The sequence below is a fragment of the Vipera berus genome (genome assembly GCF_964194415.1).
Source record: "Vipera berus genome assembly, chromosome: 1".
NCBI lineage: Eukaryota > Metazoa > Chordata > Lepidosauria > Squamata > Viperidae > Vipera > Vipera berus.
This window is the reverse complement of record NC_138202.1, coordinates 255,032,172-255,056,269: the sequence shown is the minus strand read 5'-3', so window position 1 is coordinate 255,056,269 and position 24,098 is coordinate 255,032,172. Positions and strand designations below refer to the sequence as shown.

General features: G+C 40.3%; 1 protein-coding gene across 1 annotated transcript in view; it reads left to right on the top strand.

Moving 5' to 3' along the window:
* Nucleotides 1-23,815, top strand: part of CDK19 (cyclin dependent kinase 19) — a 92,575-nt gene extending 68,760 nt beyond the window's left edge. Inside the window, 7 exon segments of the mRNA XM_081343678.1 lie at nt 2,056-2,199; nt 2,789-2,858; nt 6,235-6,307; nt 6,961-7,058; nt 9,852-9,930; nt 16,663-16,950; nt 18,869-23,815. Of these exon segments, the coding sequence (XP_081199804.1) occupies nt 2,056-2,199; nt 2,789-2,858; nt 6,235-6,307; nt 6,961-7,058; nt 9,852-9,930; nt 16,663-16,950; nt 18,869-19,000 (884 nt within the window). The 3' untranslated portion in view covers nt 19,001-23,815.
* Nucleotides 23,816-24,098: the final 283 nt, after the last annotated feature.

Sequence of the window (24,098 nt, the reverse complement as noted above, 5' to 3'; positions counted from 1 at the left end):
AGATATAATAAAAATGGAAAGTTCTTAATGAGCCAGAGGGTCTCATTCTGGGAAGGGAATTTAGCTTTTAGCACAGATCTCCAGGCCTCCAAAAGAACAGGGTTATAACTTGCATATTGGTAAACCAACAACAGAAGGGGATTTTCCTGGAGTAACATGGCTGGTAGCATTCATATTTGACTGTGCCAAAGAGTTGTAGGGAGAATTGGCAGAATCATGGAAGTTGGTTTTGGAGACCAATTGTGGCAATGCATGGGATTTCAAACTATCATATTTTTAATGCATTGTTCCAACCCATTTATATAAACTGACTTCATAGCAAGTCTTCAAGCTGTTCATTACCCAGAAGATGGATACTGTGTAAGGACTTTTTTCTTCTTTGCAACTGATATAGATTATAACTAGTTGGGAACAGTCCTGCTAGATTTTGTAAAATTAAAATAAATGTATTAGATTTTCCTAGTAAAATAAATGCATTTTATTTTCTCAGTTTGCTTTTCCAGCTGTCCTGGCTAATCCTTGACATGATTGCTGAAAACTAAGAAAAGTATCTTGAAGCCACAACTTAGTAAAGATGTTGGGCATCAGCTAGGAAAAAGGCAAATTCTGTGCTAGGGATCATTAGGAAAGAGATTGCAAGTAAAATTGCTAATTTTGTAAAATAGGCTAGGCTAGAGTAGAGTAGAGTAGAGTAGAGTAGAGTAGAGTAGAATAGAATAGAATAGAATAGAATAGAATAGAATAGAATAGAATAGAATAGAATAGAATAGAATTCTTTATTGGTCAAGAGTGATTGGACACAGAAGGAATTTGTCTCCAGTGCAATAAGCTCACAGTGTACATATAAACAGCAAGTAATAGGTCATAAATCATAAATCATAAAAAGCCATAGAGGAAGATAATAGGAAAGAAGAGAAATTGAGAAAAGATAAGAAATTATATATCCCTCACTTGACACAACCCACATTTAACCTATCACAAGACCCTGACCTGATGTGACCCTCACCAGATGTGACCTCACCATCACAACACCTACTGATCACACGAAGCCCTTATAAGCAGAAGAACACTGATAGTGGCATCCCTTAAATTCTGCTGAAGAAGTTACCTAGCCTGGTAACTAAATGTTCGGAAACCAACCCACAAGCTTGGAGACTGAACCTCCACTCTCAGCTATCTTTGTGTTTAGTTGTTTAGGTATACAATGCTCTATAGCAGCGTCTTCAGGGGAGAAGTGAAAATAGATTATGTCCAGGATGTGAGAGGTCTATAGATATTTTCTCAGCCTTCTTTCTGGTTTGTGTAGTATACAGATCTTCAATGGAAACCAGGCTGGGGGTGATGTTTTTTTTCTGCAGTCCTATCCGTTGAAGTCTGTACCTGTCTTGTTTGGTTGCTGTGCCAAACCAGACAGTTACTGAGGTACAAATGACAGACTCAATAATTCCTCTGTAGAACTGTATCAGCAGATCAGTGGGCAGTTTTCTGAATTGACGCAGGCATTAATTTCAATGGCTTTAAAAGGGTCAATCAAATGCAATTAATCTTGAAGATTCATTGCTATTAGGGATGTGAGAAATTCACTGAGGCAGGAGTAGAACGTAGTGTTTTCTTCTGAGCTATGAATCTTTCCCATGGTTATGCTATTCTGGGAAAATTGGAGGCAGTTTGTGGTGTTTGTGGTGTTCTTGAGATGGTCCAGCCCCCAAACAGGATTGTTTCTCCAAAATGATGCAGGAGGCTGATGACTCTAAGTGAAATAGGATGGGCACTACACAGCATTTTTAATCTGTTTTATTTTATTCTATTCTGTCTACTCTTTCATGCAAAGGGATCTGTAATAAATATAAATTTCTATATAAAAATATGGTGATACCTTACTCATTTGAAGTAGATCCTCAAGTGAAATTTATGCATGGTTTGTTCATCTTGTCATAACATCACTATGTTATTTTTTTTGTCTGACTGTTATACACCTACTGTAACAAATAGTTAAATGTAGTATTTTATTCTTTAAAAAGCTATTTAGATTTTATATCTTATTTTGTTTCCTAGATATATGGGCTATTGGCTGTATATTTGCTGAGCTATTGACGTCAGAACCTATATTTCACTGTCGGCAGGAAGACATCAAAACAAGCAATCCTTTCCATCATGATCAGCTTGATCGCATATTTAGTGTCATGGGATTTCCTGCAGGTGATTCAGTGACTCTTAAAACATTATAAGAAATCTTTGATCTGAATTGTTTTCAATAAATTGATTTTTCTTCCTATGCATGTATTCCATTCAAATACAATTTTATTATGACTTTTGGTCAGCAAATTTATATGCCTGTACAGATAGTCTTCTACCTAGGATCACAACTGAGCCCAAAATTTCCATTGCTAAACAAGACAGTGGTTCAATGAGTTTTATTCCATTTTATGACCTTTCTTGCCACAGTTATTAAGTGAACCACTGCAGCTGTTGAGTTAGTAACACAGTTGTTCAGTGAATCTGGCTTCCCCATTGACTTTGCTTGTCAGAAGCTCACATGACCCAAGGACACTGCAACCGTTGTAAATCCATGCCAGTTGCCAAGCATCCATATTTTTATCACATGACCATGGGATGCTGCAACAGTTTTAAGTGTGAAAAACTGTCATAAGTCCACTTTTTTCAGTGCCACTGTAACTTTGAACAGTCATTAAACGAATGGTTGTGAGTCGAGTTACTGTAGAACATAGGATAGGCTGTATTTTATCTTGTGCTTCTTTAATATTTTCTAAATTTTTACTTTACAAAGATAAAGACTGGGAAGACATTAGGAAAATGCCAGAATATCCTACACTTCAAAAAGATTTCAGAAGAACAACGTAAGTTACATAATTCTGGTCGTCATGCTTTAAATATATAATTATCAGTATATAGTTTTTATTATTTTTATTTTGGAGATTTGGTAGTAGAAAGAGGCACAATGTAGACTTGGACATAAAGTTTCACCCTTCTCTGTGTTTCTTTTCATGAAAGGATCATGATTGTTTGTAACAAATTCTTCCTTTGTTGGGATGAATTTCAGAAACACATTTGTCAAACTTAAATGGCAGAAAATGGGATAAATTCAGTATGACCAAGAAACTAATTTGATTTATAGAGTATGTGAAATCTCACTTGTCTTTTCCTTATAGAAAGAGGGAGTATGTCATACTGAGACTTTTATTACAATACATAACTCTAAATCATGAGTTGTATCTGAAGATGGCTACTATATAGGCATCCTCATTTACCAATTGCAACTGAGACTGGCAACTAAGCAACACAGTCATGTTAAAGTAAAACATCACCTTACCAGCCCCAGCTTATAATGTCAGTTAAGCATGTGACGTAACCATTGACTGCTTGTTTAATGCCCGCTTTGAAAGCTGTAAAGAGCAATCGCTTGTCTGTAAGATGCTGCAACCATCATAAACATACATCAGTTACCAAGTGTCCAAATTATGATCACCCAACTGCAGGAATGCTGCAATGGCCACATGTTCAAGGACCACTGATAAATCTCCTTTTTAGGGCTGTTGTAGCTTCCAATGGTGGCTAAAGAAGGCATCAGTAAGCAAGGATTGTATTTTTAAATTCCATCCTGAGGCTTAAAATACAAGTGCTTTCTATGTCCCAGCCTTCTGTCATGTAAGGTCATTTTTTTCCCTTGGAATTTGAGGGTCAGCAGCCACAGTCCAGGTGCAAATTAGTGGCTTATTAAGGCAGATACCTGCTGCCTGCATCCCCATGAATAAATGATCAACCAAAGGATTTGCGATCAGTATCAAAGCCAAGCTTAGGTCGACTTTAAAGATTTCTTCCCTTTAAAGATCCCCCCCCCAGTAATCTAGTTAATGGATAATTTTTAGTTGCTGTGTTTAGAACTTGTGAATCAGGTCCTAACAGAAACAGGAACCCTAATAGGGACAGTAAATGCTGGTGATGACCTATAAAGCCCTAAATGGCATGGGCCCGGATTATCTTAGGGAGCACCTGCTGCCAGCATCAACTTCCCATCGTCCTGTGTGCTCCCATAGGGAGGGCCTCCTTAGGGTGCCACCGGTCAGGGAATGCCGGCGGGTGATCCCCAGAGGGAGGGCATTCTCTGTGGGTGCGCCTGCCCTTTGGAATGATTTACCTGTGGAACTCCGGACTGCCCCAGACCTGTGCTCATTTCGCCGGGACCTGAAAATCTGGCTTTTCGATCTATCTGGCCTGGACTGAGGGGGTTTTTAGTTTCAAATTTTTAACATTGCCTTATTGTTAGGCTATTAATTAATTTAATTCTTTTTAATTCTATTTTTTATCTTAATTTTATATTGTCTTTTAAATATTGCCCTGTAAACTGCCCTGAGTCCTTCGGGAATAGGGCGGTATAGAAAACTAACTAACTAACTAACTAACTAACTAACTAACTAACTAACTAACTAAATAAATAAATAAATAAATAAATAAATAAATAAATAATATCATTATTGAGAGAGTTGCTGTTGTTTTCAGACTCATATCAACATGTAGCAACTTGTGCCCTTCACATAGGTTGCTCAGCTTCAGTTCCCATCATCTTTAACATTTTAAGAATCACAGATGCTGATTATTAGGCTATGGGCCTGGCAAATAAAATCTTCATTGGATGCCCTTCTCCAGATATTCTACTGCCTCTTGGAATTTGGATTGATGAATAGAACAAAGGTTCAGTTTATCACATTCCATTCCTTAACATAGACAATCCTGTTATTTTATGTCGTACTACCATATCTGGTCTCTAAAATCTGCACTTCTTTTTGTATCTCCTTGCAGCTGTTCCAATGGAATTTTGCAAGCCATATACAATAGTCCAAATCTTATCTTACTTTTCTTGAACATTCGATAGGATTTCATCTGCATTTTTAGAATATTTGCTCCTATTTTAATTTTAATTTTTTATCTCATTAACTTTGGTGAAGGGAGAAGATCTGTATAACTCAATGGACACAAGGTAGTCATGGAATATAATGGTACCTTCAAAACTAATTGCTTTTATTGGGCATTAGCTTTCTTGCAACTCACGTCCACAGATCCATAATGTGGGCTTGCATTCTGTGGATCTGATAAAGTGAGCTGCTGTTCACAAAAGATTACGTCCCAATCAAGTTGATTAGTCTTGAAGGTGTTATCAGACTCTATATCTATTTTATTACCTTGGCTTCTATTGCCTATTGCTTTTATGCTTTAATTAAGTTTTCACATTAGGTTTATTAGTCATTTCAGATTTTGTTAAAAAGGAGTATAATTGAAGTATATATATATATATATATATATGGATCTTTGGTTATTCGGGTTTTTCCCCGCGTAGAACTAAAGTTGTAGGCGCAACGTTTCGACGGAATCCCATCCGTCATCATCAGGCTGGTGGCTTTAGCTTCCTTCTTCTGGGAGAAGCATGTGGCTGTTTGTTCCTCTTTTTTAAACTGCCAGAGGGGGTGTGTTCTGTGGAGGTGTGCTCTGATTGGGTGGGGGACCAAGTGTGTTCTGATTGGGTGGGAGTGTGTTTTGAATGGTGGGTGTGTTCTGATTGGGTGGGGGTGTGTTCTGAGTGGATGGGCTGGCCACATGCTTCTCCCAGAAGAAGGAAGCTAAAGCCACCAGCCTGATGATGACGGATGGGATTCCGTCGAAACATTGCGCCTACAACTTTAGTTCTACGCGGGGAAAAACCCGAATAACCAAAGATCCACATACAAATACCCGCGAAAACCTCAGAAAACATATATATATATATATATATATATATATATATATATATATATATATATATATATATATATATATATATATATATATATATATATATATATATATATATATATATATATATATATATATATATATATATATATATATATATATATATATATATATATATATATATATATATATATATATAGCAGGCACACATTACGATACATTAGAGAAACCTGGATTAGTGTATCTTTATAACTGCTTTAAATATTCCACAGTAGAGCCTATTTCAAGATTAGTTTTATCTAGTGTTCAGATAAAATGGGATTGGCACCTGTATATTAATAAAAACTGCCGCTGCTATCTGCATGGGGTTCGTTGTATGCACCAGGAAATAAAAGCTTATGAAATGTAATTAACATATAGTAAAACTTTTTTAAAAAACTTTTGATGCTGCCTTACTCTTTTGATTTTGTTCTTTGTTTCTTTTTTCAGATACGCCAATAGTAGCCTCCTCAAATACATGGAGAAACACAAAGTCAAGCCTGATAGCAAAGTATTCCTTTTGGTAAGTGACATGGAAGCTTTATTTTTCTCTTTAAATAAGTTACATTCTTAGTATCAAATAGCTGTAGAAGAAAACTTTGTTGCTGCTGAAGTCATCTTTCGCTTTGTAAAGTTAACAGCACAGTCTTTTACATTCTACACAGAAGTAAACCCCATTCAGAGAGGTTTACTCTCAGGGAAAGGATAAGATGTCACCCTTATTATGTCAGAAGCTGAGTTTTTTAATGTACAGGTCTAAAATATAATGCATAAAAAAACCTAAATTCTTTCTAGTGGCCAGTTCTCCTAGTAATTTTAATATTATTTAAAGTTTTGCCAACGTTGACATTAATAATTCATGTATTAACTAATTTGTTAGGTTTATAGCTCCTCTTTTCTCCAGAAATTAAGATTTAGATTAGATTAGATTAGATTAGATTAGATTAGATTAGATTAGATTGCCTGCCAGAATTGTTTCCCCTTCTTGTGCTGGACTATGATCAATATAAGGGAGACCTCGATATTTTAGTTTTTCTCATTTTTATCACTATATGATACATATTTTCTGTACATAGAATCCCATAAATTTATTTGCATTTGTTTCATTTTAGTATTATTGGTCATGCTAGTCGTTGAGTTTTACTGAGAAATTCATATAAACTGGCTTCTTTGCAGCTTCAAAAACTTCTGACTATGGATCCGACTAAAAGAATTACCTCAGAGCAAGCTATGCAGGATCCTTACTTCCAGGAAGACCCATTGCCTACATCAGAGTATGTTTATTTTCCTGGTCTTTGGAATATTATTTATTTTATAATATTATTTATTCTCCAAATAATTCTCTAAAGTTATAAAAAATAAAATAGTAGCCATAATGTGTGTTTGATTATGTCTCTGAAATATCTATTATATAAGATAAAAGATTCATCTTTTATAATGGAGCCCACATTTGGATTTAAAATGACATATCCAGGATTCCATTCTTAGAGTGGTGTGCATGGGAAGGACATTTATATTTAAACTGAATTGAATGTAGAAATAGACAGAATATACTCCAGTCATTTATCAACATTTCTTTGCTAGTGAAAGATTTCATTGCAATTTGCAGCCTCTGAGGAAATACTGCAGAGGTGATAGATGCCTTACATGACATTATTATCAGCTTTTTCTTAGTTTTTTCCCCCCAAGTTTGCTTCAATTTCTATACTCTTAGGTAAAGTAAAGTAAAGTTTCCCCCGCACATGTGTGCTAGTCGTTTCCGACTCTAGGGGCCGGTGCTCATCTCCGTTTCAAAGCCGAAGAGCCAGCGCTTGTCCGAGGACATCTCCGTGGTCATGTGGCCGGCATGACTAGACGCCAAAGGCGCACGGAACGCTGTTACCTTCCCACCGTAGTGGTCCCTATTTTTCTACTTGCATTTTTACGTGCTTTCGAACTGCTAGGTTGGCAGAAGCTGGGACGAGTAACAGGCACTCACTCTGTTACGCGGCACTCGGGATTCGACCCGCCAAACTGCCGACCTTCCGATCGACAAGCTCAGCGTCCTAACCCACTTACTGGGTATTAAATCCTTTTAATATACAAAACTTCATTTTGAGTAAACATGGAATGGACTGCACTGTAAATTACTTAAATTTTATCCTAAAAGATGAGTACACTAGATCTGTTTTGTTCATTGAGGTGACAAAGGCTTATTGATGGGCAAAATAATATTATTTGCTAAATCCTTTTTAAGCAGCAGTAATGCTAAAATTGCGTTAAGAACACTTTTTGAAATGAATGCTAAATTAGATAGAAACTTCAAACCAATAATTCTTCTTATGCTATACACACCTAGTGTTTTTCAACTGATTTGAAATGACTAATATAGAGCCATAAAAGATAATTATAGCCTTCCTGTTTTGAGAGAATTATAAACAAAATGCCATGAGCATCTTGTTACCAATACCTAATTGTTAGTGCTTTTGGTTGATGTTTTTTGAAGGAATTGGGAAAAATCAGTACTTTTTTTATAATGAATTACTGTTGATTTACTGCCCATATTTTCTGATGCATATAAATTGCTGAAACAAAAACAGTTGAATTAAATTCTTTTTTTTAGCTATCTTGTTTGTTTGCTGCAAAATATTAGAAAAGTACAGGCAGTCCACAAGTTATGACCAGTTGCTTAATGAGTGGCCAAAGTTACAACGAACTTCAAAAAAGCTACTTACAACCTATTCTCCAAGTTATGACTACTACACCACCACATTCCCAAGCTCAAGTAATCACATTTGAGGTGCTTAGCAACTGGCGTCCCATTTACAACCAGTTAGAGTGTCTTGCCATCACATGACTGTGATTTGTGAATTTTTTTGCACTTTTCCAGCAAATAGCGCCCATTGAATATGCTGGATTTGCTTAACAACCACATGATTTGCTTAGCCACCATGGTGCCTTGCTTTATGACTATCGTAAAAATGGTTGTAAAATTGAATTCAGTCATGTGATGCCTCAACGTTATGACCAAAATGAAATTCTGGGCATCCCTGCTGTAGAACAGAATGTAAGTTTGGATTCTCAGATTGATAAGGGGTCTATTAGCTATTTTCAAAATAATCAACAGGCTCAGTCTGACCCTTCTTCCAGGTCATAAAAGAAGGAGTACATGGGGAAAAAGCAGAACCTTCCCATCTTAATTTGTCTGTATATATACTGTATTTGAAAGTAGAGTAGCTGTAGAATTCTTTTGTTCTGATTAGTAATAAATCTTACTCAATTGCTCTAGCCTGCTTCAATCCAGGCTGATGCTATAAATCTGACATAAAAATTAAAATGGACTTCACTCTATTCTAGTTCTAACATGTCTTAATATTTCCTTCACTTGCATTTCAGGTAATACCCTATGCATATCATTACTCTACAATTCTACACTTATTGTTAAATTGGGGGGCCTGATTTAGCTTTGTGAGAGGCAAGAAGTGTTTAAGAGGAATAGTGACAAACACATGGACTATGTTACACATCACTGCCATGGCATTTTAACAGTATTGTCACAGTCTACATTTTTGTAATGGATCTATCAATCCCTCATAGCAACATTCTAACAGATCTTCCATCACTGCAGATTTACGGCAGGCATCAGTTTAAAACTGATGACAGAGTGATTTGTCTATGTGACAAGAGAATCACATTGGATTCCTCACCGTCAGTTCCACCTATCAAATTCCATGTGTCCATGTTGTAAGCATGGAATCAAATTCCAATTGGAAGAGATCTATAGTTGTCACAGAGGGTATGAAATTCTGAGTTGCTTTTAACATGTACATTGAAATAGCCTAAAATAAGGAGACTAAAATAATTCAACTTCAATCTGAAATCACCATGACTAGTTCAGGAAGAAAGACATTAGTGATTACCAGTCATAGTTTGTGTGAATATGTCCATATTAAAATAGAAGCAAATGTTTTTAATTTCATCACATTGCTGCTAGAGATGTCCAAAATTTTATTTGGTCTCTGCTATGTTTTTAAGTGAATGTAAACTAACATATACTGGTGCAATTCCACTGTATTCTTCTGTTCTAGTGTTTTTGCTGGTTGCCAGATTCCATACCCCAAACGAGAATTTCTTAATGAAGATGAACCCGAGGAAAAGGGCGATAAGGTATACTTCATAGACCATGTTACCATTCGTAAAAAACTAATAATGTTTCTGAGGGGGAAGTCTTACAGAACATCAAAGGTGTACTCTGACCAGGATTTCTGGTCAATATGATTGCCATGAGACATTCTCAAAAAGGATTGCATGTTGATAGGTGATAATTATGAGAAATTAGATTGTTTAAAACTGAATAATCTTTAGTAAGTTTAGATAACGGAAGTAACATAGCTGAAATAAAAAAAGGAAAAGGTCTTAAAGCACGGGTGTCAAACTTGCCATGTCATGTATCGCAACTTTTTTCGCATTGCCGGAGCTGGGGTGGGTGCGGCCTCCACATGATGCAACCGGCCCGTGGGCTGGCAGTTTGACACCCCAGTCTTAAACCGTTATATCCTAATAATAACAGAGCCTTGGTGGAGCAGTGGGCTAATGCCTCCTTAAGTAACACCAGCTGCCTGCAATTAGTGCAGGTTCGCATCCCACCAGGCTCAAGGTTGACTCAGCCTTCCATCCTTCCGAGGTAGGTAAAATGAGGACCCAGATTGTTGGGGGCAATTAAGCTGACTTTGTAATAATGCCGCTTGGGTGTGTGTGTGAAAGCCCTAATAAGCAGGCATATACATAGAATGAAGGCTACTGCTAAGCTTGTAAGCCGCCCTGAGTCTTCGGAGAAGGGTGGGATATAAATGGAATTAAAATAATAAAAAAATGTCTTTAAAAAGATCAAAATTGTGGAAGAAAGCCAAAAGTCTGTTAAGAATGAGAATACAATATTTCATGCAGGACATGAAATATTCTAGTAAATGAGCTATCTTTACCTTTGTTCCCCTTAAATAATATTTCAGGCATATGTTTTTATTCATTTATTGATTCAGTTCATGTGGTTGCCCATCTCAACAAGTGACCCAAGGTAGCGAACAAAATTAAAGTAAAAACAATTACAAGAATTAAATTAGAAAGCAACCAAGAACACTATCACAAGTACAACCAAGAAGCAGACTCCTGTTTTGATTCTGAGACTTAAGAAACAGAATTTTCCTTGAGTGGAGCTTGACTCCTGCTGATTGCATAGACTTTAGCCATAAAATTTTCTCAGCAACAATAAAAAAATACTTATGAATTGCTTTTAGTCTAGGAGCTAGGTGCAGAGATAGATATAGATGTCAGTATCTTTACCTCTGGTTTTTGCTCCACTTTGTTTTTCAGAATTGCCATTTTCTGTGACATTAAGTCTGCTGAATTCCAGAATAGATTGTAAATAGGTTTAGTGGTTGCAGATGTTAACTAATGGCTCCATCTGGTTAAATTTCAACCAATTACATTCCATTAGCTATTTTGTCTTGGGGCATCATCACGATCATATTCCTTTGATTAATGCACAATTGCAGATTATAGTTCTAACTGGCTTGTCCAATAGGACAGAATCGTTCCTGAATATTGTGTCGTCTATTATAGTAAAAGTATAAATACGGCTTTAATTGTAATTCTTGGCAGTGATAACAGTTGTATAATTAATGGGGGGAATTTTATTTGGTTTGTGTTCTCCTTTTTTCATCTTACAGTGAAAGTTCTTTATTGCATTGAGACACATGAGAAAAAAACCATGCTGACTTCAAAGCCTTTTGTTTAAAATGTTTGTTTGGCCATTATTGTACCTCAACATTTAATTGCACTTACTTTGCTGAAAGTTTATAGTCAAAGTCTATAAACATTGGGATCAAATGTTAAAAGGATAATCTAGTTTGACTCTTAAAATTTGTTTAAGATTTGTTGTTATGTTGCCATCTTTTCTTGTCCTCAGACTAGTACAAACTTTCTGCTGCTGCTTTATTGTTCTGTTCGCTGGAGTACTTTCTCTGTCTTTGACCTGACTTGGAAAATCTATGTCTCAATCAGCTATACCCTGCTCTTTTTATAATTACCGTATATACTTGAGTATAAGCCGAATTTTTCAGCCCACTTTTTGGGCTGAAAAATTCCACTTCGGCTTATACTCCAGTCAACAAAAAAAACTTACCGAGGACTTGTGCGCGGCCGAGGCTTTGGTGCTTCTGGGATCGCCCGCACCTCTCCCAAGCCACCGCCGTCCGAGACCTGCCGAAGTTTGGGGAGGTTTGGGGAGGTGCGCGCGCACCTCCCCAAACTCCGCGCCTTGCCTGCCTGCTTCTTTCCGCAGCGGAAAGAAGCAGGCAGGCAGGGCGCGGAGGAACGGAGACTTGCCGACGTTTGGGGAGGTTTGGGCGCCTCCCCAAACCTCGGCAGGTCTCCGTTCCTCCGCGCAGACCTGCCGACGTTTGGGGAGGTTTGGGCGCCTCCCCAAACCTCCCCAAACCTCGGCAGGTCTCCGTTCCTCCTGCCGACCTTTGGGGAGGTTTGGGCGCCTCCCCAAACCTCCCCAAACCTCGGCAGGTCTCCGTTCCTCCTGCCGACCTTTGGGGAGGTTTGGGCGCCTCCCCAAACCTCGGCAGGTCTCCGTTCCTCCGCGCAGACCTGCCGACGTTTGGGAAGGTTTGGGCGCCTCCCCAAACCTCCCCAGGTCTCCGTTCCTGTTTGGGGAGGTTTGGGCGCCTCCCCAAACCTCCCCAAACCTCGGCAGGTCTCCGTTCCTCCGCGCAGACCTGCCGACCTTTGGGGAGGTTTGGGCGCCTCCCCAAACGTCCCCAAACCTCGGCAGGTCTCCGTTCCTCCGCGCAGACCTGCCGACCTTTGGGGAGGTTTGGGCGCCTCCCCAAACGTCCCCAAACCTCGGCAGGTCTCCGTTCCTGTTTGGGGAGGTTTGGGCGCCTCCCCAAACCTCCCCAAACCTCGGCAGGTCTCCGTTCCTCCGCGCAGACCTGCCGACCTTTGGGGAGGTTTGGGCGCCTCCCCAAACGTCCCCAAACCTCGGCAGGTCTCCGTTCCTGTTTGGGGAGGTTTGGGCGCCTCCCCAAACCTCCCCAAACCTCGGCAGGTCTCCGTTCCTCCGCGCAGACCTGCCGACCTTTGGGGAGGTTTGGGCGCCTCCCCAAACGTCCCCAAACCTCGGCAGGTCTCCGTTCCTGTTTGGGGAGGTTTGGGCGCCTCCCCAAACCTCCCCAAACCTCGGCAGGTCTCCGTTCCTCCGCGCAGACCTGCCGACCTTTGGGGAGGTTTGGGCGCCTCCCCAAACGTCCCCAAACCTCGGCAGGTCTCCGTTCCTGTTTGGGGAGGTTTGGGCGCCTCCCCAAACCTCCCCAAACCTCGGCAGGTCTCCGTTCCTCCGCGCAGACCTGCCGACCTTTGGGGAGGTTTGGGCGCCTCCCCAAACCTCCCCAAACCTCGGCAGGTCTCCGTTCCTGTTTGGGGAGGTTTGGGCGCCTCCCCAAACCTCCCCAAACCTCGGCAGGTCTCCGTTCCTCCGCGCAGACCTGCCGACCTTTGGGGAGGTTTGGGCGCCTCCCCAAACCTCCCCAAACCTCGGCAGGTCTCTGTTCTTCCTGCCGACCTTTGGGGAGGTTTGGGCGCCTCCCCAAACCTCCCCAAACCTCAGCAGGTCTGCGCGGAGGAACGGAGACCTGCCGAGGTTTGGGGAGGTTTGGGGAGGCGCCCAAACCTCCCCAAACAGGAACGGAGACCTGCCGAGGTTTGGGGAGGTTTGGGGAGGCGCCCAAACCTCCCCAAAGGTCGGCAGGTCTGCGCGGAGGAACGGAGACCTGCCGAGGTTTGGGGAGGCGCCCAAACCTCCCCAAAGGTCGGCAGGAGGAACGGAGACCTGCCGAGGTTTGGGGAGGTTTGGGGAGGCGCCCAAACCTCCCCAAAGGTCGGCAGGAGGAACGGAGACCTGCCGAGGTTTGGGGAGGTTTGGGGAGGCGCCCAAACCTCCCCAAAGGTCGGCAGGAGGAACGGAGACCTGCCGAGGTTTGGGGAGGCGCCCAAACCTCCCCAAAGGTCGGCAGGAGGAACGGAGACCTGCCGAGGTTTGGGGAGGTTTGGGGAGGCGCCCAAACCTCCCCAAACCTCGGCAGGTCTGCGCGGAGGAACGGAGACCTGCCGAGGTTTGGGGAGGTTTGGGGAGGCGCCCAAACCTCCCCAAACAGGAACGGAGACCTGCCGAGGTTTGGGGAGGTTTGGGGAGGCGCCCAAACCTCCCCAAAGGTCGGCAGGTCTGCGCGGAGGAACGGAGACCTGCCGAGGTTTGGGGAGGCGCCCAAACCTCCCCAAAGGTCGGCAGGAGGAACGGAGACCTGCCGAGGTTTGGGGAGGTTTGGGGAGGCGCCCAAACCTCCCCAAAGGTCGGCAGGAGGAACGGAGACCTGCCGAGGTTTGGGGAGGCGCCCAAACCTCCCCAAAGGTCGGCAGGAGGAACGGAGACCTGCCGAGGTTTGGGGAGGTTTGGGGAGGCGCCCAAACCTCCCCAAAGGTCGGCAGGAGGAACGGAGACCTGCCGAGGTTTGGGGAGGTTTGGGGAGGCGCCCAAACCTCCCCAAAGGTCGGCAGGTCTGCGCGGAGGAACGGAGACCTGCAGAGGTTTGGGGAGGTTTGGGGAGGCGCCCAAACCTCCCCAAAGGTCGGCAGGAGGAACGGAGACCTGCCGAGGTTTGGGGAGGTTTGGGGAGGCGCCCAAACCTCCCCAAAGGTCGGCAGGAGGAACGGAGACCTGCCGAGGTTTGGGGAGGCGCCCAAACCTCCCCAAAGGTCGGCAGGAGGAACGGAGACCTGCCGAGGTTTGGGGAGGTTTGGGGAGGCGCCCAAACCTCCCCAAAGGTCGGCAGGAGGAACGGAGACCTGCCGAGGTTTGGGGAGGTTTGGGGAGGCGCCCAAACCTCCCCAAAGGTCGGCAGGTCTGCGCGGAGGAACGGAGACCTGCAGAGGTTTGGGGAGGTTTGGGGAGGCGCCCAAACCTCCCCAAAGGTCGGCAGGAGGAACGGAGACCTGCCGAGGTTTGGGGAGGTTTGGGGAGGCGCCCAAACCTCCCCAAAGGTCGGCAGGAGGAACGGAGACCTGCCGAGGTTTGGGGAGGCGCCCAAACCTCCCCAAAGGTCGGCAGGTCTGCGCGGAGGAACGGAGACCTGCCGAGGTTTGGGGAGGTTTGGGGAGGCGCCCAAACCTCCCCAAAGGTCGGCAGGAGGAACGGAGACCTGCCGAGGTTTGGGGAGGTTTGGGGAGGCGCCCAAACCTCCCCAAAGGTCGGCAGGAGGAACGGAGACCTGCCGAGGTTTGGGGAGGTTTGGGGAGGCGCCCAAACCTCCCCAAAGGTCGGCAGGAGGAACGGAGACCTGCCGACGAGCCGCGGCCACACAGGGTATTCCTGTGTATTCAGGCTTGCAAAATGGCGGATCGAGCCTCTGCTGGCGGCAGAGGCTTGCAGAACGGCGGATCGGCTTATACTCGAGTCAATAACTTTTTCCAGTTTTGGGGGGTGAAATTGGGGGTCTCGGCTTATACTCGAGTCGGCTTATACTCAAGTATATACGGTAAATGAAAGATTCATTCCTTTCCTCTCTATATAATTGTTTTCCATGATTGTCTCCAGGAATTCTGATACTGAAACGTACATTTTGAGTAATATGGATTTCAATTACTATGAATCAACCAAACCATAGATGAAGTATGTACTGCTTAGTACTTACAAGCTTAGTACTGCTAAGCTTGTAAGCCGCCCTGAGTCTTCGGAGAAGGGCGGGATATAAATGGAATTAAAATAAAAAATAAAGAAAAGTATAAGAGGCAAGCACTTAAGCTGTAACCATCTCATCTCAAGATTTGAGATAAGGATCTTTGCAGCTTTTATGGACATTGTATATTCCTTTTTCCCCTCTGTTACTTTTGTTACTATTGGGTTAGGGTTTTAAGAAGAAAATCTCTTTTCATTTCAAGATTTATAGACTGTATTTATTTATAAATAACTCAAAGTGGCAAACATCTCCAACACATTTTTCTCTTCCTGCTTCCCACACAACAATCTTATGAGATGAGTTGGGCTGAGAGAGAGTAACTGGCCCAAGATCAGCTAGCTAGCTTTCATGGCTAAGGCAGGACTTGAACTAACCATATCCAGCTTTCTAGCCTAGTGTCTTTACCACTGGACCAAACTGGCTGTCTTTTTAAACAACTGATGGAAGAAGATGTGACAGTAGAAAGCAAAGCAGTGTACATCTAAAAAAAACCTACAGTTTGCCGTCTTTCCTCTAAAAAATGAACATGTTCAAACATACCATTATTTCAAGCAAAGCCTATTACTGTATATATATATATAGAGAGAGAGAGAATACTCAGAAGAAATTGGTGAGGCAGTGAAGGAGCCTGTACCCATTTATGAGGCACCAATGTGTCACACATACATTAACCCTTTTTTTTAAAAAAAAGAAAGAAAGATGGCCACTGTAGTATATTTAAAAGACATTCAGACAATGGCTGAATAAATGGAAACCACCTACCTACCAAAAGAGAGGGAATTCAGTATAGTATTTAAATGATAAGCTTGTTTATCATTATCCTGTGATTTTCCTAAGGAACCTATATAGTCCTTGGCTCAGTTGGAGACCTGATATCAGATGGGCATGAGAAGGTCAGGCTTATATAAAAGGTTCATGGCTCAGTGGCGTTTAGCTTTTCTCTTCCCAGTACAGATGTTCCTATCTCCGTAGGCTCTCTAAAAGTCATATCACCCTTATTGACCCACTGTACATTTCTAGGAGGACTCTGGAATAATAACTACCCTAACACTAAACCTCATGGTGATCTCAGCTCTCTCTCATTCCCTTGGATTTGATCTAGAATCAACAGCAGCAGAACCAACATCAGCAACAAACAGGACCTCAGCAGCAGCAGCAAGCAGCACCTCAGCAGCCGCAGCAACCACAGCCGCAAGCGGCACCTCAGCAGCAAAACAGCACCCAGACCAATGGAACTGCGGGGGGTGGCGGGACAGGAGGTGGCGGGACTGGGGCAGGCCTCCAGCACAGCCAGGACTCCAGCCTCAACCAGGTGCCTCCAAACAAGAAACCACGCCTTGGGCCTTCAGGCACGAATTCAGGCGGGCCTGTCATGCCTTCAGACTATCAAGTATGTCCCTTTTTCCCCGGTCTTTATATCGTCTTTGATTTCTTTTCAAGGATTGAGGGGAAATGTGTAAAGGAAATGATACTAGAGGATGGCTTGTCCTAGAACTAGACTGTTTTTATGGGCCCTGCTCAATTTATGAGCATGAGTGTGTATGGATGAAGGCTCATATTCCTGCATAAAAAAATATTTATTAGCACTTTCCAAGGTAGATCTTATTCAAGACAGTTTTCAAAGTTCGAGATACAGGTATGGTTAATTAAAACAATACTCTTTGTTTTATTAGAAGATGGATCCAGTTCAGAGAGCTGAAGCTTTTTGCATTTCTTTTGCTGATAATACTATAAAGTTTCACAAGTAAAGTTTATTGTAAAGTGCTGTAAATGTTCACAGATAGTTACAGGTATCAAAGACAGTAATTCCATATCCTTCCTCACCCAGCTATTTGATCGGTAAAGATGTTGGACCGTTTTCCATAATTCTTAACTAGCATGGAGCATAATGACTGAAAATATGCTGTTATTATTAAATAAATTGAAATATAATGCCTGTGGAAAGTAAGTTGCTGTATCCAAATTCATAATCTTGAGTGTAGGAGTCTGGTCATTACATGTTGAAGATAATCATCTCTGTAGTTACATGCATAACATTTTCTGCCTGTTCCACTGGGCTCTGTGCATTATCTCTAGCACATTTATGACTTCATCTGACCATGGTAACTGCAACAACAGTCATATGATACCTTCATTTTTACAAAATTAAGATATATTAGCTGTCACAAATAATAGCATTTGTGTATATGTGCATGTATTTTTCATTAAATGGTTTTTAAAAAGTTAATACTGAAGTATCAGTAAATATATTCAGGCCTATCACGTTCTGGCATCAAGCTGTTTTCTTATATTATGCATTGAAGTTTATGAATCCTTTTCTTCATTCCCATTTTCTAAATTTTCTAAATGCAAATTAGACACGGCTGTTTTCATTATATTTTATACACACACACACACACACACACACACACACACACACTATTATATTTACTATTTTCCTCTTTGAGAGAAAGTATCTCTCAATGACAAACCATCTGTATTTTATTTGTTTAATGTAAATTGTTACATAGACAATTTGCTTTCTATATTTAAGCATACTAATACCAAATAAGCTTTCCAATTGGCATTTTATCGAATGGAAAGCTTTCCCCATAATTAACACGCTTGAAACATGGCTAAGCTTGCTTGTTGATTGATACTGCAAACACACTACATATACGATGTCACTAAAACTTTGAACAAATTTTGGATGGTAATCTGGGGGCCTTTCCCCAAGTTTGTGGGAATGTATGCAGCCCATAGATAACCATCTCTGCCTTATACAATGATTTTGCTTCAGAGAGCTAGCTGTTTAAAAGTGCAGCTCAGAATGTAGTCCCACCTTAATCCAGAAGGATTGTGGACCTTTAGCCCAAGACCTGGTTAGCTAGTTTGCATGGAAACAGTAAAATATTAGTCTCTCTTCATGTAAGTCTGTGCAAGAAGATGTCCGTTTGAGGCTCTAGTTATACATAGATTTCAAGGAGAAGTTCACTAGTATCTTGTTTGTCCTCACTGTCAAATCCAGTTTTATGAACTCATCTTCAAAGATTATAACATATATTAGATCAATATTAGCATAATATTAGCAGCTGGCTTTTAGTTATTCAACCTATTTTATTTCCAATAGCTAAATATTCCATAGACAAAGCAGAAGTTAGGAAGACGGGAAAAGACAGACAGGCCAGTCTCATTTCTGTACTTAAACCCATCCAAAGGAAATTAGAGGGAGTTTGCTGCAATAATTCTTTATGGCCATCCTTCACCCCCTCTTTTATGATACAGTTCTGCTTCATAAAAATGTTTATTTTTTGCTTTTTTTTTTGTAGCACTCCAGTTCACGCCTGACTTACCAAAGCAACATTCAGGGATCTTCTCAGTCCCAGAATACAATGGGCTATTCAACAACATCTCAGCAGAGTTCTCAGTACCATCCGTCCCATCAATCTCACCGGTACTAAAGAGACTTCATAAAGGGTGTTAGAAAGGAACGAACTAACAATGAGTGGACTCCAGCAATATGAAGTTCATAACCATGAGAAGAACCAAAAATGCAAATTGTGATGCAGATTTTAGAATTGCAAACTTTTATTTACTACTTATTTTAAAACAAGAGACAATTTTTATCCTTTTTTTGCCATAAAGGAGATTCTTGTGAAGTTTCCCTTCAGCTTGCTTTCGCATGTGTTCCATTGTGGTTACTCAATCTGATCTGAACCAAGCACTTAAACTTCCTTAACCTATGGAATTGTTGAAGGATTCCTGGTGCACCTTTCTCGTGTTGTAGTAATTGCCATAAATCTAACCTTTTCCAAATCCTTTTACCAGGATTTTAAATTTTTGGAATCTTGAACTCCTGGGCTTTTCAAGCTTGTATATAGTTAATTTTTTTACTAGGCAGACCAGTTTAGCTATACAGGTATAATGCACCTTTTAAAAGCACTATGTTATTTTCACAGGATATTACTCTTTTGCTCATGGATGTCAAGAACAGCAGATTTTACTATTCAAGAGTATTTTATTATCTTTTTAGTAGTCTAAATTTCAGATGAGATATTTAAAAAAAAAGAAGAAAAGAAAAATATACAACCCATGTCTCTGCAGCAGCTATTACATGTTATGTGTTTGGATTGAACACCAAACAGAAGATTATGAATGTTTCTTTTATCATTCAGATGAGCATCCCATAGATAATTGGTCATTTTCTTCCAAGTGAATTGACTGAAGCTTTGCTTTATATTAAGGTATGGAAGCAAAGCAGAAGACATCAACTTTTGTGGCTCCAGTAGAACAAATGTGTCTATAGTGTCTTCTTTAGTGGTTATCTGTTACCTGCAGTGGTGTCTTTGCTCTGTGTTGAATCTCTACAATCGGGCTTCAGCATTAATGGGATAAAGGGCAAAGGAGGTTTGGGGAGGCTGGGTGGAGGGACAAAGTGTACTCTGATATATATGTGCATCTTTCATTTGTTTCTTACCTAGACTTTGATTTTGCAACTTGCAGCAGAAACAAACTAAATGTGCTGTGGCACCTTAAAAGACTTAATAATTTTGTTCTTGCATTAGTATCTGCCTAGTTGCAGAAGACTTGCAATCATGAACCTTGAGAAGCCATTATTGTCATTGCTGTCATTCCTTCATTATCCAGCTGAAGCAGATCAAATACTGAAAAAGGAGTAGTTGAACAACGTATTGAAGTTGCTTGGCCTTCTCGTGTACAAAATGCATCTGATGTTGTTGTGTCACTGCGGTGATTGATCCAGATTAGATGTGATAGATAAGATACACTATATTGAAATGCTTTTTAATCCTAAGACAGGAATAGACTCCCTGCTGTCCTTCCAGTGTTTTGGCTACAGTCCTTGCCGTTGGCTGTGCTAGCTAAAGCTGATTAAAAATGAAAGTTCAGGACACCTTGAGGGCACTAGGTTGCCTGTCTCTGCCCTAAGATCTGACATAATGTGTCCCGAAGAAATATTGTGATCCTGGACAAGCACTTCACATGAAAAATAACAAAGCTTATGAACAGATCCTATATGTTGGAGACTTGTCAAATTACTAGTTATAATTTCTGTGAACAGAAGCCACATAGAGTATGAAGCAAGTCCTTCCCACATCCTTTTTTTAAAAAAAAGAACTACATAAATAAGGTAGTGCGTTTTAATCAGAAATTTAGAATTCATCGTTGAATTCACCATATTTTCTGACTTTTCTTCTTTTCAAAGTAGATTTTCTCTTTCTACGTATGAAGATAACTTAAAGTAAGCATCTCTTAGTTAACATTTTAGATTGTGAGGGAATGCAACTGAATAGGGCTTTCCAAGGGTAATCACTATTACTTCCCCATGACTACTAAAAGTAGAATAATTAGATATCAGTGCAAATTTGTGTTGTTTGTACGAATTATAGAATTCAGTTTCTTTGTGTGGGAATTTGGCTCATCATGGTGCGGAAGCTTTTTAAGCATACTAGGCCCTAACTTTATTGCACTAAATGTGAAAGGATATATACTTTAGAGTATACACAATAAGCAGCACTCAATATTTTAAAAATAATTATTAAGAGAGATGGAGGAAGAAACCAGGTTATATAGGCATTTTATGGGCATTTACACTATACAGCATAAGGTTATGCCTCATGGTTTTTTTCTTCTTATATATAAGAACCCCCTTAACAAAAGTTAAAACTTTATACTAAGACTGCAATACAAATTTGTGTCGGGTATGTTTGCCACCTTGAGTTATTTGTAAAAATAATAAAGGCGGAATATAAATAAATAATAAATAATTAGACAGTGGATCCACTCGCTTGGAAGGGAAATTTTGATTCTGAGTGTAATAGAGGTGTCTGATTCATGAAATAACGAGTACTTTATTTCAGAAGATATATAACTGGATCTTTTCCCCCCAAAAAACTTTTATTTTTGGTAATACTTTGCGCATCTTGTGTCTAAATTAGTTTTGTTGGATGGAGTTTGCATCTTCCATACAAATCTTCAGTGAAAACATTCCTTTTCTTTCATACGTCTCCAATTTTATCTGTCTTACTGCATTCAAGTTAATGTCTGGTCAGCAGCTGAGAAGGTTATTAAATTTCATTTTGACCAGCTTATGAACAACCCATTTTCTTTTTGCTACTCCAGCCTTCTTCTTGTTGCAATTGCAACTATTGTGAGTTCTGTCAAAATATAGCTTCCTCTGTGCATGCAGTGTGATAATCTGTGTTGAATGTGCTTTATTTCCATGAGCTTCCGGTCCCCTAAGATAAGGCCATGATTATACTCTGTATTGATATCTTTGCATATTTGCTGGAAAATAATGGCTTGCTGTTCTCCATTTCCCTGCAGCGTCTGTGCATACATATGTAGCTGTGCTCAATACTTCATGGCCTTCCAAATAAGCTTTGACAGGGGAATAGATGAAAGTTTAGGTTTACACTTTTGAAATGTTTACTGCACTCTTTCTCTATGTGTATCTTGGCTTTGCGGCATACTTGGCCTATTAGGGTGAACTATTTGTGTATAATATGATGAGTGTCTCATGTATCGCAGGACTAAAGTGAGATGGCTTTGTTTCAGGGGAATTTAACAAATCAGAATACATTGTATAATAAATCATGTGTTGTGGTGTTATGGAAACAGGACACAGAAATGTTCATAACTGTGCAGCTTTGCTTTAATCTATAGTTTTCATGTCGCTATCTCATTGGCTCTTGGAAGTGGACGTCAAGCAATTGACCAGTTTTGCTACCCTCATTCTGCAGCGCTTCTCTTCTGGTCTTCAAAGAAAAGGGCCAAGAAAATATAATTAGCAAAGCAGGGATGACATGAACAGTAACACAGACTGCATAATGAAGGAAGAATCATGTGAAAGCTGCGGGTCCTGCACTGTAATCTGTGACACTGTATCTGGTTGGGTGGGAATTGGGTGGGGAGGTTGGGAAGACATCTTGTTGTTAGGGAAGTGGAAGCTTGAAGTATTTGATTATGTATAATATTTTATATAAACGTAATAAGCTTAGTTCCCCTTCATAATCTTCATTGATGGTACTTAAGCAACTTTAAGTAAAGGTAACTGTTTTAAGACAAAAAATAAACATACTGTATATAAGATCATGTGTAATCTTTGTTTTGCCAGCAGAGTAATATGTATTGCTTTATGTAGTAAATTAATTCTATTTAATTTTTTTTAAAAAAATATCTGTCTTCAGTAGACACTAAAAAGTATTACATAATGTGGACTGAAATGGTCCCTTTTGAAAAGCAGTTTAATAATTTTTATATCTGTAAGTAGTTTGCTTTTTTGTTTGTTTTATTTGCTCATGTATAACTGTGGAAGATTGCCTGCCCTCAGTGCTCTTTTATATGTTGCTTCACATATTCATCTTTGGTTCTTGCATTTGTTTTTATTATATCCTTGTGTGTCCTCTTTAATGTCTCTTCAGTTCATCAGTAATAGTCCATGATTACCAATATATTTTTGCCTGTTGAGGATGGATGGATGGACAGACAGACAGTTGCATTTGTTAAGATTCCATGGCATACTTACACTTAAATGGAAATAATTACATCATCATGTTTTACATCAGTAAAGTATTATTGATGCAACATTTTGTTCTCCTTCCTTTGTGTCCCCCCCTCCCCCCAGTCTTTAGAGGGTGCCCCAACCACTCCATGGGGAAAGGAAATTAGTGCTGTTTCATCAGAGGACAGATGTAGGGGGATATAACTCTTTGTAGGACTCTTTGTCTTAACTTTTTAAAAAACTCCAAGCTCACTTTTTAATGTATACAAGATCCTCCCTGCTCCTAACTTTAATCATTGGAGGTTTTTTTTTACTCACTATCGCAATATTGATCTCAATATTGCTGAATAAGCTAGTTACTTAGGAACTGTCCTATATAATTTCCAAACCTGGCCTTGCTTAAGTAGTGCAGATGAAAGGTGAGTAGAAATACAGTATGTAGATGGGGAATTTAGTTCCTAACATCCCCCAGGTCAATTTACCTTGCCTGACTCTGTTTAATAATTGGCTTAAAGTTTGGAACTGCTGTGCTGGGCATTTGCAACTAAGAGAATCCAACAAACTTTGCCCTCATTAAATATTTGTGCTTTTTAAAATGTCCTTACATTGCTCTTGATAGACTGTTAAAAACTATGTTTTCATTCATTACATCTGCAGTATTTTAATTTTTGTTGTAATTATTTTGAATTGCTTCCATGTGGATTTTAAAAAATAAAATAATATACATTTGTAATAATAAAAAGTTTGAAGTCAAGCAGGTGTGTGACGGGAAATCTGTAAACTTTGGACTGCAGGAGGAATATGTGCAATTTTATTTAAAACCTTCCTCTTCTACTCACATGCTGCACAAGAATTTTACACGTCCCCCCAAATGGCATGATTCATAGTTTTGTAAATATTTCTCCTAAGTGAGGTCTTTTGTGCAAATTTTCAGGTCCAGGTGTGAAGGTTCAATTAAGCTGTTTTATTGCTAAAAGCCTATGCACTGGAATCTTCTCAATTAATGGTTGACACTTGCTTAGAGTTAAATAAGGGTC